The 17,228-nt window shown below is 40.4% G+C and overlaps 1 protein-coding gene across 4 annotated transcripts in view; it reads right to left on the bottom strand.

Moving 5' to 3' along the window:
- The window catches only part of AMOT (angiomotin), a 62,784-nt gene that overhangs the window by 17,841 nt on the left and 27,715 nt on the right, over nucleotides 1–17,228 (bottom strand). For all 4 annotated transcript variants that reach the window (XM_045537785.1, XM_045537784.1, XM_045537783.1 and 1 more), the window contains 3 exons: nucleotides 15,113–15,257; nucleotides 14,098–14,190; nucleotides 9,321–9,466 (listed from right to left, as the gene is read on the bottom strand). In XM_045537785.1, the coding sequence (XP_045393741.1) occupies nucleotides 9,321–9,466; nucleotides 14,098–14,190; nucleotides 15,113–15,257 (384 nt within the window). The remainder of the gene's footprint in view (nucleotides 1–9,320; nucleotides 9,467–14,097; nucleotides 14,191–15,112; nucleotides 15,258–17,228) is intronic.

Consider the following 17,228-nt stretch of genomic DNA (forward strand, 5'->3'; position numbering starts at 1 on the left):
TAAATGCTTACTCCCTAGAAAAGTTAGAGTAGAAAAGGACAATTCTTGTATGCAACCAATGCAAGACCTTACAGATGCAATCAACAAAACCAGCCACCTTCTAAGTTACATACTTTATGTTTTCTGGATCTTATCTACAGTGTAGAAAGGAACAAAGATCTGTATGGTTTATTAACTCCGCTACTATCCTGGACTTTATGTGCTTCACTTTTACCTTCATCATGATGAATCATGACATTTTTCTATAAGGATCAAATGAGATAACACATGAAGTGCTCAGTAGGGTGTCTGGTATGGAAAGTACTGAGTGGTATTTTTTTTTTCTTTTTCAGAGGAAAAGTTAATACCAAGTCATACACGTTCCAGTCCTCTCAACTCTGAACACTCATTCCAGGTATCCTTGACATGGTTCTCATTCTCTCAGTAACGCTAATGACCACATCAATGTCTAATTACATTAAAAATATAGCTGTTTTCCTGCAGGAAGACATATAACACTAGGCCTCAAATACTTCATGCAACAGAGCTGCAGATATCTTTATAGGGCAAGGCCATTCACTGGAGATACAATTAGAAGCAACCACTGAGTAGCTGTAAAGATACCATATTCTCTCAAAATGACATGGTTTGGGCAGCACTTCTGTTTTATGAGAAAGAAATATTTTATTTATGATCAAAGGTACTGTTTAACTAAAGACCTTCAGGCAGAACTCATATTCTCTTCTCTCTTTCTCTCTTTCTGTCTCTCTCTCTCTCACACAGACATATTAGAAATTTCTATTTGACAGCACAAAGGTAAAAAGAACAAGGTGCCAATCAGGAAACATGGGTTCTAGTCCTAGTTCTGCTATTAATGGCAAATTGCTTCCCTGTTCTCAGCCTCAGAGTCCCCATTTTTTTTTTAAAGAGGGCAGTTTCAGGAGTCAGCAAACCAAAATGGTCAGCAGCAGATGAAAGCCATCCATGCCCATTGATTTACATGTTGCCCATGGTTGCCTTCTAGCTACAATGGCAGAGTTAAGCAGAAAATAGATGGCCACAGCTTTGTGTGTGTGTGTGTGTGTGTGTGTGTGTGTGTGTGTATTCATATTCATTCTTGTTGTGTGTTGTTTGTCTTCCCTAGAGAATGGGACTCTTACCTTACTTTGCTCCATCATCTTTTCACAGTTGCTGCTTCAGTATGGTTAAGTAACTTAAGGTTCCTGAATAATGATTAGAGTATTTCACTACTCACTGCCTTGGACATGATATTCTCTCTCTTAGGAATGCCCTGCTCCACCAGGTTTTAAGAAGTTAAAAACACCCACCAGGCTAGACACGTGATCTCAGATGATCTGCAAGGGTCTTTCAACTCCCAATTTTGTGAATCCAAGAGTCCCCTTTTCACCTTCGACATTGACCAATATCCAAGAGCTCTAGGCAAAACGGGGTCCTAGAATTCTGTATAGACATATTCTTGGAGGTAAAAACAAAACAAAGTTTTGTCTGTACATGCAAGAGATGCACCATATAATGTGTGGACTTGCCATAGGATCCTAGATGATTTATTTTTCTGTGTGTCGAGTGTACAAAGAGGTGAAGGTTCATTTAAGAAATTTCCAAAGCCAAGGTAAGTAGCTCAGGTTTTCATGCATAAAATGAGTTTTAATAACCATAGTCACTGTAGGTTTCTAATCTAAAGACTGGTATCCATGACCCCCTAGAAGAAGCCAAGTAAATCCTTCATTTAAAACCAAACTCCCCCTGAACATTCAGTGAATGGAGGAAATCATTCCATCCATTTATACTTTCTTACCCAATGCCAATTTTCAAGAAGTTGAAAAATCCCTTCTTCCCTTTCTTTCCCCAATTCTATGTTCTCTTAATGCAGATCTCTAAACTATTCTTACTCTCTGTCTTGATTTAAATCCACCTTCTTCCCTGCCCCATCTCCACCTCCTGCTGTATAACAAGGCCCAAGCTATCGTAGTTTCCTTTTTTGCCTCTATATCGATTGTTCTCAACTGCAGGAGATTCCCCACCCCAGGGGACATTTCAGCAATGTATGGAGACATTTTTGGTTGTCACAGCTAGGGATGGGTTACTACTGGCATCTAGTGGGTAGAAGCCATGGATGCTGCTAAACATCCCACAATACACAGGATAGCACCCCCTACCGCTACCACCACCAAAGAATTATCCAGCCCTAAATGTCAGTAATTCTGAGGCTAAGAAACCGCGCTCCACACTTCAGCACTAATAGAGATCTCCTTCATGCCACACTCTCAACAATTGCTTATATTCATATTTTAATGTTATCATGTTCTCTTCAGTATCTTCACAGACTTCTAGATGACTGTAGATTTCTTACTCTGAAACTTAACATGCCCCAGACTGCTTTCACCTTTCCCCAAAATGCCATTCTTCTGGCAGTTCAGCCACCACAATTTACTGCATTTTTCCAGTATCAGAATCTTGGAATTATTGTTCTTCCCTCTTTCCTTTGTCTACCATATCCAATCTATCACTATGGTTTAATTCTAACATCTCTCATATTCTTTAATACCCTTATATTTTCATAGCCAACATAATTTAAGCTACAATAATAACCTAACAGACTTTACTTTCAGCTGCCCTCCTGATCTATACACACGCACGCTCATGCATGCACACACACACTCACACAATCAGTCCATCCTACACACAGTTGCTATAACAGATTTCCTGAAGTAGTACATCATGGCACTGTCTTATTTAAGAACAAAAGCAACCTACTGCTAGCACATCTGTTCAACTAGTATTTATTAGGTACCTACTATAACCAAAGAACCTTTACATTTCCCCTCTCACTTCTTTAGACCAGAGCTGCTCTCTCTCATCCATATATCAAACCACTTGTGTCTATTGTCCCATTGTCCCCTGTCCAGCCTAGATATGACTTTTTAAAATGTCCTTAAAATATAGACTACCACTGCCTTAAAATTCTACCAGGTATGCTATGCAAACGATTAAACTTTGTATTAGTCTGATCATTTCTTCAACCCTGCTCACCACCAAATCACTAAATTCTCTGTAAATTCTTCCTTGAATAATCTTACCTGTCCCTGATTGCTTCTTTTCTATATAACTTCTCACCATCTATACTCTGTTAGCAGTCATTTTGTAAGATTTTATTCATGTGTGGATTCATTCATTCATTCACTCATTTAACAGATATTTACTGAATGCTTATTATATGCCAGGCCCTATTTTATAGCAGGAAGGATGAAAGAAGGAGAAAGAAGGCAAAGTTCCCGCCCCATTGAAAGGCAGTATCTCATAAACCACTTAAGGGCAGGGCCCTTCTATTTCTCTTGGTATCTCTCTTACATTCTAGTTCTAGTTCACTGGTCACTATATTCTTGATGACCAGTTAATGTTAAATAACCATGCATTCAAGAACAAAAATGAGGATAGCATAGCTTAGCTGCAAATATACAAACAACAAACACACACCTTCATAAATGTATATACTTTGCTTGGCCAAGTCAAGATAAGGGTTTCATATCATTCCTAATCAGAGATAACTTTTTTAAAGGCATTCATAAAATTGGGAGAAGGGACAGCAAGAAGACATCTATTGAAGAATAAAGCAAATATTCTTGAGCTCAATCAATCATATGATTTTCCATTGCACTTCTGTAATAATTTGAACCCGTTCCCAAGCATTTGGCAGAGCCCTTAACCCCCTTCTGACTCAGGAAAATCTGATCCCTGCAAATGAATACCACGTGATGGCATCTCTTCCCTCCTTCCAACAACTGTGGGTGTCTTTCAAACTTATTTTTTAAAGGATGGCTATAGACAAAATTACTTCTAGTGCCCCTGAAGCTAACCATTTGTTTCAGCCATTTGCAAAGAAGTGACTTAATAATTAGCCTTTCCATTTATTCACTTGCAGACAAAGAACAGGATTAAATATTTTGGAATGAAAAGATCTAGGTTTTCTCTTAAATTTTTCACTATCACCAAATCTGTCTGCACTTTAATTTCTGAATTTGTTGAAGGTAAATAACACTTGCAAATTTTGGGGGGATATAATAATATATTTTTAAATATTTTTAAGGTTTAAAAAATACAGATTGGGAGGTGGAGGGGGCAGGCTATTAATATTAGCTGGATGACCACCAACATAAACCAACACTCCATCGGCTAAAGGGCATTGAGGCTAATCATACAGAACTAAGTCCAGTGCCTTCATTATCTCTGATTTCCCTCTTCCCTTCTATCATCCACAACTCCAAACACTCACTATTTCACAAATGTCACAACTGAAATAGACTTTCTTTGCTCCTCTCCTTTATACCACTGGCTATATGTTGCTCCATGAGCTTTTGGTGATTTTAGTTTGATCTCATTTAGTCTTACCCAGGAGACCCAGGATCCAAGGAAGGGTTCACGCTGAAGCAATTTGGTAACACTACCCTGGTATTAGCAAGCTGCTACTGTCTGTTGCCAGGAGGCTGTGGTCCACTGGTGGATATTAAAAGAATTGAAGAGTAAAAAACCACCTCTAAAAATTTGCTACCTTTGGAACAGAGCTCATGTGGTAAAGGAGACTAAAGAGAAATCCACAAGGCTTCCAATCTGGGGATTTCAAAAACCAAAAATCATAGGAAAGACTGAAAATATTGAGCTTAGAGGGATCACTCCATCTCTATTAGAAGGGGCATAATTCCTTCTTTTTCAACACATTGGGTGGAGCAATATCTACTTCAAGAAAATACACTGCCATAAATATGGAAAATGTCATCCTTACATGAAATACCCTTCATATAAATCAACAATTCACTAGCAGAACACTCTGGAAGATTCCTGGGTGGATACATACTTTACGTGCATCCTATCAACACTCTAAATGAACCCAGAATTCATAACCTCATATCTTCCATCCAAATCTTTAATCCATCATAACCACGGTGTGAGATTTACCTTCACCAACAAAATCCTATTGTTTGAAAATTATTTTGGGGTATTAGACATATAAATGTCTATGCCTAAGATATCTTCCTCTAACATTGAGAAAGGAGGAAACTGGTCATGGGACTTTGTGGATAGGTGTGATAGCAGAAAATTATGTATCTTTAAAATCAAAAATACAAATCAAATAAGTAGCAAGGGACCTGGGAAGAAGAGAAAATATCAGCCCTTAAGAAAAATAGTAGAAATGGAGCAAAACAATATGAATTTAGTTTGGGAGAATTGAGTAGAGTGGCCACAGAACTCTGGGAAATGCACTGGGTTCTTCACTAAGAGCTACCAATGTGATGTCTAAATCATCACCAGCCACTGCAGTTTAGAAAAGGTTAACGCCTGGACCCCTTCTTGCTGAATCTCTATGGCTTTCATTCTAGCCTAAAGCCAAAGAACAAGGCTCACTGGCTGTCTCTGCCAGCCCTCCCACATTCCGCTCTCTCCCTTCCTGTGCACTCAGCTCAGTAAGCAGCCCACCCGCAGCATCTTCCCTCTTTGATCTTGCCAAGAGCTTTTTCCCACCATCCCTGAAACAATTACCCAAGCGGTTTCCACTCCGGATCATCATAAGACAGCGGCCAGCCAGAAGCCTGGGCTGCCTTGAGCCTTGTGAGAGGATATGCCAGGCATCCGTTGAAACTCTCCAGTGAGGTCAAATTGGTAGGGGGTGGGGAGGCCCTCTTTGAATGGGAGAATACCATGGTAGCTGTAGGACACAGAGCTCTTTTGACTTGGAGTTTAATGAGCCTCCACTTCAATAGGACCTACGTGTCTCGAAAGATAAGGGCAAGGACAGAAAGGCACCGTTTACCTCATTCGGCTGCATATGCTGCAGACTGGTTCAAGGTCTGGATCGGAGTGACTCACCAAGAAAATAAGTCTTCTTTTTAGTTAGAGTGCTATCCCCTCCCCAGCAAGATACCTTCTTGGATGTCAGCAGGGCAGGGTTGATGAAAGAATGTGCATTGAACTTGGAAGAGAATGCAAGCTGTGATTGCAGTAGAAAGTTCTCTGTAAGCCCTAGGCAACATTTCTGTGTAGAGCTTAGAGCACAGTGATTGTAGAGAACCCCAGGCAAGAAACTTAGTGGGATTAGAAAGACAGAATGAATTTCAAGAAAAACATCTAAGTGAGGTCTTTGTAGAGAGGAAAACATAAATAAATGTAAGCATCCTTGGATCATTAGTTATAATCTTTCCCAACCTTTTGATGCAATGAGAACTAGTTACCCGAGTAACCCTGTACTTAGAAAGCTGAGAAAAATACTCCCATGACAAAAGGCCTAATTTGAGAGTTTCTCTAAATTCTGATTTGCTAAGTAGGCTAGAAGAGGTTTTCCCTGGAAGAACTTCTAAAGCTGGAGAAAAAAAGGAAAGTTCATGGTGCCATTTGTAAGCCAGCATGAAATCATCTGTTCATGCAAGACACAGGCTGGTCACTGCCTCACTTGAGCCATCTTAGACAGACAGAGGGGATAACTCTTGTATTCATGAATATCCTTCTTGGTTTAGTAATGTTCACTGATTTTGTGAAGAAATCACAATGAAGACTCCTTCCTAGATCTATTCCAGAGCTACCTATTTACCTCAAATACCTCCCTAACGTTCCATACTTAGAAATTTTACCCCAGAAAGAGTGAGGCCTGATGTGGACTGAGTCACAGTAGAGGAGCAAAATTTCAATCAGCAATTCCTATATCTGAGGATAAGTGAAAGGGATGTTTCCCTTTGAACAGTACAGGGGAGACAGGACAAACACCACCCAGGAGCAAATCCAGCTCTGACAGGCTGCTAAAACAAAAAGGGAAATAAGAACCAGTTGATTTTCCCTGAGATGTGTTCTTGCAATGTTTATATGTGCTAGAAGTGATCCAACTTGAGAGTCTGGAAGACATTACATGGTCTCTGAGATTCTGCTGGGTAGAGGGCAGTGAGCCTGCTCTCCCAGTCAAAGGTTCCACCTCCTTTAGCAAGAGCAACTCAAAATTTCCCGACAATTAGACTCCATGTGAAAGTAGAAGTTGGATGAGGACTAAAAAATTAACAATAATTGATGAGCTCATTTGTGATATCTGGCCTCTAAATGCCATCATTCCATCCAAGCCCGTTATTTAGAACTTTAAATTGTAAAGCTACATATTTGGGGGCAGGCCCCTGGAAAACTATTAAAAATCTCTGAAACAAATGCCCAGAAAAGCCTCAGAAGTCTGAGGCCAGAAATATATTTCAGGCAATTTTTTCAGAGAGGGCTGCCCAGTGGGAACATTAACATCTTCTCTCTACATGTTTATTATTTTCATGATTAACAACCAGTTACCACTGTGCTCTCAGACACTGCAAACCAAGATGGTTCCAGAGACTTTGTCCCCATTTATCTCCAACTGGCTGGGCATCCCTCCTGGAGGGGCAGCAGGGCTGTCTATACACCCCAATCTCAAAGCAGTCTGGACAAGCTTCTCATAGTCTTTTTGAAAAGAGGGGCCCAATGGGTGAAGCAATTTTTTAAAAAATTACAAGATGCAGAGGTTACTAAATCTGAACAAGTTCCCACATTTTCTTTTTGGGAGTTGAACCAAAGGATGATTCAGACAGGGAGACAAGCAGCAGGATTTAGGGAATGAAGAGTCATGAGATACCAGTTTTATTCCTGGCTCTACCCAAGACTTGCCATGTGACCACCAGCAAGCTACTTCTTCTCAGCAGGTCTCTCAGCTTGCCCTTCTCTAAAAGAATCCAATCATACCCTGTCCTGTAATTTTCTTTGGAATTTCCTTGCAAAAATGGGAGGGAAGGAAGGGAATACATGAGGTGTAGCAAAATGAGCGTGCTAAGCTCCTTAGACCTGGACATGAAGCAAATACAAGGTTTCCTCATTTTCTACTCAGCAACTTAGCATAGTTCTGATTTAGACAACTGACAAAGCAGGACCGTAACCTGATTTTATACAACCTAAAGTTAATACTTAAGCAAGTCGGGCTGAAGGATATCATGGATTAGATGGCATTACCTCCCGGTAAAGTACGAACTGACAACTCAACTCCAAAAAGCCTTTTAATATACAAAAAAGAAATCAGAGGGAATCTGTAAGTCAGGAGATCTCCAGGAACTAGACCCATTCTTACTGAGGGAAAAGGAAGCAGGCAACGAATGAAGGCAGGAAAGATGCATCATGTACAATAGCCAGAATGGCTATATGGAAATTAATACTTTTCTTTTGTGTCAAATTCATAAAGCTTTCAATTGGTTATGATGGAGGCTATTTTTTCCCTGAAAACAATTCCAATTTTATAATAGAACTTAGTGCAATGTGAAATTGTCTTTACCAAGTTATACTTCAGCATCGATTTTTCCAGGAACATACCCATTCCCTAAAGTGCAAAACATCTAAGAGTTAGTCGTATTCCAGTGCAATGACAACTGATATCAAAACTAATTAATGACAAGCCAGCAGCAAAGTTCCCTCTATTTCACATGAATACAGTTTAGTGTTGCAATCAAGTAACATCTACATCAAGAATAATCAGATATATATTAATGAACTGCTTAATAGTTTGGGGGCCTTTGTAGTTGTCAAGGGAAGACTCCATCTTTTTATACAAATAACTGACAATTTCATCCCACCACATAACTACATTCTAGAAATTAGCCACTAAGAGCCACAGCTCTTGGCCAGTACATTCTCCTAACAAACTGTAAACTGTCCATGGGTCCCATCCTGTTTCAGACCTCCCTAGACTGCTTCTATTCCAAAACCAACCTGCCAAGCAATTCCAACAGCAAACAGTATGGCCATAAGGATTCATTTTTGACTTGAGGATGGACTAACTTCCCACTGAGCATGGGGAGACAAGGGCTGTTCTGATTTCAGAGTACTTTGGAGTACATCTTTGGCGTCCTTTAAACTGCAATCATTTTCTAGTCCTTCCAAAATAAAGCTTTAAAAGCACTATAAGGGCATAAATTAACACAGATACATATGTATATATATACATACATATATATATATATGGCTGTCACAGGCTTAAGGTTGGGCTAAGGATATAGTAAGAGTGTGGAGCGTGTGGGCAGTTAGCTTATTATATGAATGAGCAAATGGAAATTGCTCCTTGACTCTGGTGATTTCCTATTCTGGAGTAAAAGAAAGGAACTTGCAGAGAAGAGAAAAGAAATCAAAATCCACTCACATCAGCACATATTCCTATAAGCAGCAAATGGCACCTCCCTGTTGGGGACTATGCAGCTGCCAATTCACCAAAATGGGGAGCCCAGTGCCTTTGATTTCCCAGCTCTCCCACCCTCAGGATTATATGGTACCTGAGGAAACCATACCTCTTCTTCCAGCTTCACCACCTTGGCCTGGGCATTGCTCAGAGCCTGGTCTCGGATTTCGATGTGTCGTCTTTGGTCCTCGTTGGTAGAACGGGCAGTGGCCAGCTCCGCTTCCAGCTTCTCTTTTTCCCGCTGGCTTTCTTTATCTGTCAGAACATGAACTATCAATACTGCCAGGCTGGAGCCAGCTCAAAGCCTTACCTGAGCAGAACTGACAAGTCATACCCATTGCTCGACAGCCTACTATTCTAGTGCACAGCTAAAAGAACAAGGATTTAGCGAGTACACAACGCACACTATACGGGTGATGGACATACTTACAACCTTCACTCAAACTGTGCAAATGCAATTCATGTAACCAAAACATTTGTACCCCTGTGATATTCTGAAATAATAAAAAAAAGAACAAGGATAACCAAGATCTGGACTCTATCACTAGCTCTACCACTAATTTGCTATGTAGATGCAGAAAAGTCACTTGACAACAATTTAATGGTTGTTGTGTAGAAGCAATGAGAAAGTAGGTGTAAAGTTTCGGGAAAAGCATTAAGCATGACACAAAGAAGCATACCATGACACACGCACACCATCAGAAGAGAAGGTGGGCTTATCTTCTTAATTTTATTTCTTCAAAATAGTCTTTCACTGGCAGAAGGGTAAAGGGAGCTCAAAAAACTTTTTCCTCATTATTTCCTCATGACAGTATATTAAATAGATCTACAAATGATATTTAGTAAAACGGATAAAACCTCAAATCCCACCCCTTACACATTAGCATTATTTTCTAACTGAGATCAAGTCTATTTGACAACATGTCCTCTCCAGGGAAAGCCTAACCCAATACCACCCCCTAACCCAACCCGTTTTATCTCAGCATCTGCTTCTCTTGGGAACCCAGTGTTTTTAAAAGGAGAGTAAGGTAAGACTGGAAACCACTCTTTGCTTTTTCCTACTCCTTATCCTGCAAGATAGGCTGGGTGTGGAGGGAGCGCTGGAAAGAACAAGGCAGAGTTAAAGGAAAAACATCAGGATCAGAAGAATATAGGCAGCCATTTTGCCTGAAAAAAATATCTTCTATTTGAGAATCTCCTTTTCTGCTATGTTAGCAGTTAAGTCTACTAGGGTTTGAAAGTTTAGATTTTTTTTAAAGTAATCTGATATGCTTGTGTCCTTACACACACACACACACACACACACACACACACAGGTTTATGTGTGTGTGTGTGTGTGTGTGTGTGTGTGTATATATACATGTTAATATATACATACACATATGTATATGTGTATACACACACGTGTGTGTGTATGTAGATATAATCTATGAGTTTAGAATGGAAGAGCTTAATAGAAAGATAATGGTCTTTCTGGCTTGGGTTTTATAAAGAGCTTAGTTAAGTAGCACTTAAGAACCCAATAAATACTTGTAGATGGATATAAGAAAAGTAGAAGGAAAAAAAAGCATCAGTATGAGACAATAGCCAAATATGTAATTTTGGAGAGAATAAAGGAACATTATCACAAGTTAATGTGTGAATAAGTTAATATGGATTTATAAGTAGTATCTAAACAGATTTTACACTTTGGTCCATATACTATTCTTATTTCAGTCTGCCGTCTTAAAGTGGCTGTACCTTGTTCCAGTACCAACAGCTGGCCTGAACATTGAAATATTCCACCTGAAGTGATTATCACTGAATCCTGATGAGGTAATTCTCATTCCTCCCAAATGATCACTTAAAGATGCCATTGCTTGGTCCTAGTTTTAGATGTCTGTTAGTTAGATGGGTCATTTGTTCTTCCAGCAAGGGCTGAGAAAAAGGAACCATTATGAAATATGCCAGAACATTCTGTTCTTAACAAGGCTTCCCCTCAAGAGAAACTATTTAACCAGAGCCTAATCTATTGGGTTTTCTTCCCCCAGAGCCTAACTGACCTGGGGAAAAGGAAATAACCAACTCCGGGTGCTCTAGCCTTCCATGTAAGAGAAGGAAATGCCTGACTGGAGCCCTCTCTAGCCATCCCGCACCACCTAAGGGAGTGAAAAAAAATTGAGACCCATTGGTGAAATTCACAGACCAGAGGCACAGGCTTACTAAAAGACCGAGACATAATCATAGGACTAGAGAGCACTTCCCCCTATACCTTACCATCACATGCCTAAAGGCCCATTTACCGAGGTTACTTCTACCCCATACATCAGGTCTGCCATTCCGCAAAAAAAAAAAAAAAAAAATATTGAACAAGGCATACTAAAAGGCAAAAAACACAGTTTGAAAGGACAGAGGAGCTTGGGCAACAGCGAGACCTCATCTCTACAAAAAATAAAAGAAAATAAATTAGCCAGGCATGATGGTGCAAGCCTGTAGTCCCAGCTACTCAGGAGGCTGAAATAGGAGTTTGAGGTTGCAGTGAGCTATAATGATGCCACTGTCCTCTCATGTTCAAGGAACAGAGCAAGACTGTCTCAGAAAAAAAAAAAAGAAAGAAAGAAAAGAAAGAAACAAACAAACAAAAAAAAAAAAGAAAAGAAAAGCAAGCATCAGAACCAGACCCAGATAAAGCAGGGATGTTGGAATTATCAGACTGTAAATTGAAAACAAGTAGACAGCATGCAAGAACAGGTGAATAATACAAGCAGACGAATAGAAACTTTAGGAAAAAAAATCAAAAAATGCTAGAGATTAAAACAGAGGTAACAGTACCATCTTATTTAACCTCAGAATATTTTTTAGGAATCAAATGAGAAAATATATTTGTTTAAGTGAAAGAACTATTAGCATAAACACCAAAGAAACTTACTACATAGAAGATAGTGATCAGCATCACCATGATTAATAACAAGAGAGAATCTACAGCCTCATAAATATGTCTTTCATTGTGACCCCTGCCTCTGGAGGCCTTCAACCTTAAGTTTGTAGGAGAAACTTCAATAGAGCAGCCTCACCTTCTTTTCCACTCTGACTTTATGTTTGGAAAGAAATGAACATTTGTTGAATACATATTGCATACCAGGTATTGTACTAAGTTAATCCGCAGAACAATCATACAAGGAAGATGCTATTTTCCTCTCCATTTTGCATATGAGAGAATAGAGACTCAGAGAGCTTAATTAACTTGCACAAGGTCCCACCATTGGTAAATAAGTAGTGGAGCCCATACTTAAGCCCAGGTTGTTCTGAACTCTTTCTATTATACCAGACTTCCTTGTCCTAGGGTTGAATCTGTTTGGTCTCTCTAGGATTGCTGGAACATTCCCCAGAGAGGCTTTGCAAGGGGGCTTTCTTTTCTCCTGCCACAGCTCCAACAATGCAGGACCCTGTCAATGTCCAAAGACAAAAGAAGTTAAGAGGGCCAAGAGCCATGCCCTCTTCCCTGCCTAGTTGGAGGAGTTCACTTTTCCTTCCTAGAGCCATTTGACAGTCTTTTGCCCTGCAGGTAATATAGTTTGATCTACTAAGGTACCACATTTGATAAACCAGTAGCAGAGCTTCTAGGACACCCGAAATACCACCTCCACACAGAGAGGAGTACAATCGAGCAGATCCAGGGCAAGAATCCATATGTTTTGTTTGTTTTGTTTTGTCCTCAGAGGCTGCCACCCTCTTTCTGCCAGTGAACTAGCTTCCAGGGTAACCGTGACACCACAAAAGCAACTTCACAACAATTTACATTAGGCACTGATGACACCAGAAAAACAGCATTCCTTGCTTTAAGACAATGCTGACAGAAGAACAGGAGGTGTAGGGAAATGAGGAAGAAAAAACCACATTCTAAAGCCAGAGCACAATAGAACAACCCGGAAAGGGGGGAATACTGTAAGTAAAGATCAAATAAGCTTGTAAAAGCTGACTGGAAGCTGCATGGAATGACTTGAAAGGGTCATTTGGAGGCCCAGCAAAGATCGAAGAGACTGACAAGTCCCCACCGAGCACAACTACAGCCAGACCTACACTGAGGGAGGCTGGGTGTAGGGGAAACCAACTATGAGCATCTGTAGAAATGAAGGCAGTTCATCTGTTTCCCCCCAACTAATTCTCCCTGCGGATTCAATCCACTATGAAGTTTTTATTGCTGGTTTTATGATGGCAATTGGAAAGAATTAGGTATTGTCTAGCTGGGTGGAGTCCATTAGGGACCGATAAAGAAGAGGATTAATTCATTGTCACTGTCCTAGGAGTATTTCCAGACAAAGAAAACACTATTATGAGGAAGACACAGCTCTGCCCTCCCCCATACCATCTAACTCTACAACCAGAGTCACTAGTTCAGGCCATAGCAGTGGCTCCCTTCTAGCTACCCGTGCAATCTGCCAACGTGTACTGATGTTATATAAACCAGGTGTTTACCTAAGGGAGCCTCAGGTATAGGTTAGGTATTCCAAACACTAATCATCAATCCTGCATGTTAATTGCAACTCTACCAGAGCCAGTGCATGGAACTTTCTAAGAAAATCCCTTCACCTTCAATATTAAGGGACCCCATGTTCAGTACGGCCCTTTATTCAGCTAGCCATGACAATAGCAGGGATTTTAACGGTTTTCTCTGGTTTAATACAGAAGGAGCCATTTGATGTTACTAGATGTTACTAGCAGCTTTCTTGGCCTAGGAAGAAAAGAACAGAATCTTCCAACTTCATGCCCGAACAGGAAAAAGAATCCCTAGGTGACATTCACTGTGCCCTGGCTGTTCTAGAAAGCTAAATACAACTGTGCAACCTTTTCATGCACCTTGCTCCCATCCACACATTAATATCTGCTTCTGAAGCTTGCAGACTTACTTTTTGCAAAGAGCTGAGAGATGGTTTTTCTGGTGTCCTCTGACCCCTCATACTCCTTCTCTGCAAGCTGCTTGTTGGCAGTCTCTAGGCGCTCTGTGGAATTTGGAGACAATCAACAAGGCCTCAAATTCAAACTTTCGAGCACATGCTGTTTGCCCTCTAAATACTGACCTTTGGCAAAACCAGCCTGATTCTTCTTCTTGTTCAACAGAAATGGGTGACACAGACATGGGTTTGCAAATGCGAATCCCATAACAATGCTAGACCATCGTAGGGAAAGAGAAGGTAAGTACTTAACACTTTCACTCCTCACTGCCAAAACCCAAGTGCAGAATTCTAAATTTCAACAAAATAATCCATCTCCGAATATATGATGATAGATTTATTAACCAGGAAAAAGAACATCACAGTTATATTGTAAAGTCTTTAAAATCACATGATGTCAAAGCTAGAAAAGAACCATGAGCAACATCCAGTTGCATCCCCTGATTTTATAGATAAGATAACCGAAATCCAAAGATAGAAAACATCCCCAAGGTCAGCAGTTTTGAAGGTCTTGATGACGGTTTAAAGTAGGAATATTTCCCACTGTCTTCAATAGTATCAGGTGAAGGTAAAAAATAAAAGGAGGGAATGTACCCTAGAAATAAGAGAGGACATCACTACTTCAAGCTTGCACAGCCAAAAGATATGGCTCTGCAAAATCTGTCAAGAAAGAGAGGCAGCAGCAATTGTAGGAGTGGGCCAGGTGAGTCCAGGAGTCACAGGGGGGATCAGCTCATCACTCAAAAGGTCAGTTAGATGCATCCCCCCATTTTGATTAATCAAGCTTGGGACCAAATATCATTATAATCACAAAAAACTAGCCTGCTATATGCCCAGTCATTTACTGCCCATACCCAGTACTTTGGACAACCCCAGAGAGCCTACTTGGAACCTCCTCAGCCTCAGCCCTCCCCTTCACCACCCTACAGCTCCTTCAGAAATGCAAAGACAAGTCCATTGGTTCCCTCACCTCTCAGATCTCTGTTGAAGTCATGCATCCTCCGAATCTCACCCTCCAGCTTGTTCCTCATGGCTTTCTCCAGGGCTTCTCTTTTGGAGGATGACTTCACAAGGTTCTCATATGCTTCTGAGACACGCTGGATTTCTGTTTCCACCTTAAGAAAAAAAAAAGAAAAGAAAAAGTAAAGATGGTGGTGATGGCAGGAGGTTGATGGGGAAGATGGTCTGAAAACTTATACATAAATCCTCAGTGACAGTTTCTCCCAGGGCTCACAGATGGCCAGGGGGCAAACATAACACAGCCAGATGAGAAAAGTTTCACGGAAGGATGTCCAAGTTCAACAATAAGGTCAGTAATTAACTCACTATGTCACAAGAATTTCTCAGGTTTAAAAAATATATATAGTTTAGTTTCTGCCTTCAGAGAAGGTAGTAAGATAGAATAAATTTTATAAATATGGTTATAAATGACTTTAATTTCTGAATAAAAATTGTCTTAATTTTGAAATTATCAATAATAATGTATATAGCATGTAGATAATTTTATTTCAGAGCATTAAAAGGGCTTTCACTTGTTGATTCCAATTTGTCCTGATTATTTGCCTAGGCAAGGATACCTTCCCCCATTTTAGCAGAGGGAAAAGTTAAAACTGCCTTTCCCAAGAGCAAACCAGCAGCAGAGACAAACCCTAAAAAACCTTATGCTTCAGCCTCATGCAGTAACTCAGTTCAATTTAACAAACATTTACCAAGGGCCAAATATTTACGTGAACTCTTTAAAGCACTGTGGGGTGTGTAAATATGAATGGGAACATTCTCGTTACCCTCAAGGAGGTTTCAATCTAATCAAATGAAAGAATATAGGGCAAGATACATCTTTAAGAAAAGTAGGAGTAGTGCTATAAAGTACAGGGAAGAAAGAAGTTATTCCTGGTTGGGAGAAGGAGGGAGGAGAACAATTTCTGGGAGGAGTGGCATTTAGAGTCAAATCCTGAAAGCTGGGTCAGATTTCAATGAGCAGAGGTGAAGGGAAGGGTATTCTATTCTGAGTGAGCAAATGCATTCCCAGAATGACCAGTAGTCTACTTTGGCTGGACACTGTGGGGTATAGTGAGGGAAGCTGGAGAGATATGGCTGCTAAGACAGACTGGAGTCAGATCATAAAAGGGTTTTAATGCCAGGCATTTGGACTTTACCCTGTAGTCAGTGAGAAAACAGTACAGATTTTTTTTAACAGAAATTCATAATCGAAGCTGTGTTTTATGACACACCTGCAAATCTTGTAAAATGGAAAAAAAAAGAAAAAAAACAAAACTCAAAGAGAAAGGGTCTTGCCCTGAATCAGCCAGAATCAGGAAGAAAATAAGAAATTAGACACCGGTGTCTTTCTTTAACCAGTATAGATCCACTGCACATACAATAACCACAGAGATATTTGCATATAATTTGTATGAGACAAATAAACCCCATGGCCTATTAAGCAATTTTCAAATTAAATTTGACTCCTGCAACCATTCTGCATTCCTTCTCAGTTTTCCACTATTCTCCCTACCAAAGCTCAAGGTAATTTATGAGGAGAAATCTCAGGACCCCCTTGGGAGACTGGGGGAAAGAAAGGTAGGGTTACCAAACCAGCCAGATTCAACCTGCCCCCATCTCCAAAATTTTGCCAGCGACAGGACTGCCTGCAAACAAATGACGCTCACACCACAGAAAAGAGCAGACTCAAAAGTGTTTTTCTCTCTTCGCAGATGGCACCAAGATAGCAGCACAGAAGGTGAAAACTGGTGAATGGCATTTAGAGACAAGATCTGAAAGGCCTGTGCCTGATGAAGCTTTTGCATGAAATTCAAGCGCTGGGTAGAGAAAATAAACATTTCCATCTGAAAGAGCAGGCTTGGTGTTGGTCTGCTCTGGGCAGCATTTGCAGGGCAAGGCTGTCCAGTTTCCCTCACAGAATGCCACACCTGGAAGGCAGTCCCTTTCCTCAAGGTTTGCAGACTGCTATTTCAAGATCTTGTACTAATCTTTCCCTTACCCCCTGCACAGATACCATATCCTTCAAAAGGGCAAGTTACACATCTGTCAAGAGGGCCTTCCAGGAAAAGACATCACAGAAAGGCATA

This window comes from Lemur catta, chromosome X, assembly GCF_020740605.2.
Source record: "Lemur catta isolate mLemCat1 chromosome X, mLemCat1.pri, whole genome shotgun sequence".
In the NCBI taxonomy this organism is placed as follows: Eukaryota; Metazoa; Chordata; class Mammalia; order Primates; family Lemuridae; genus Lemur; species Lemur catta.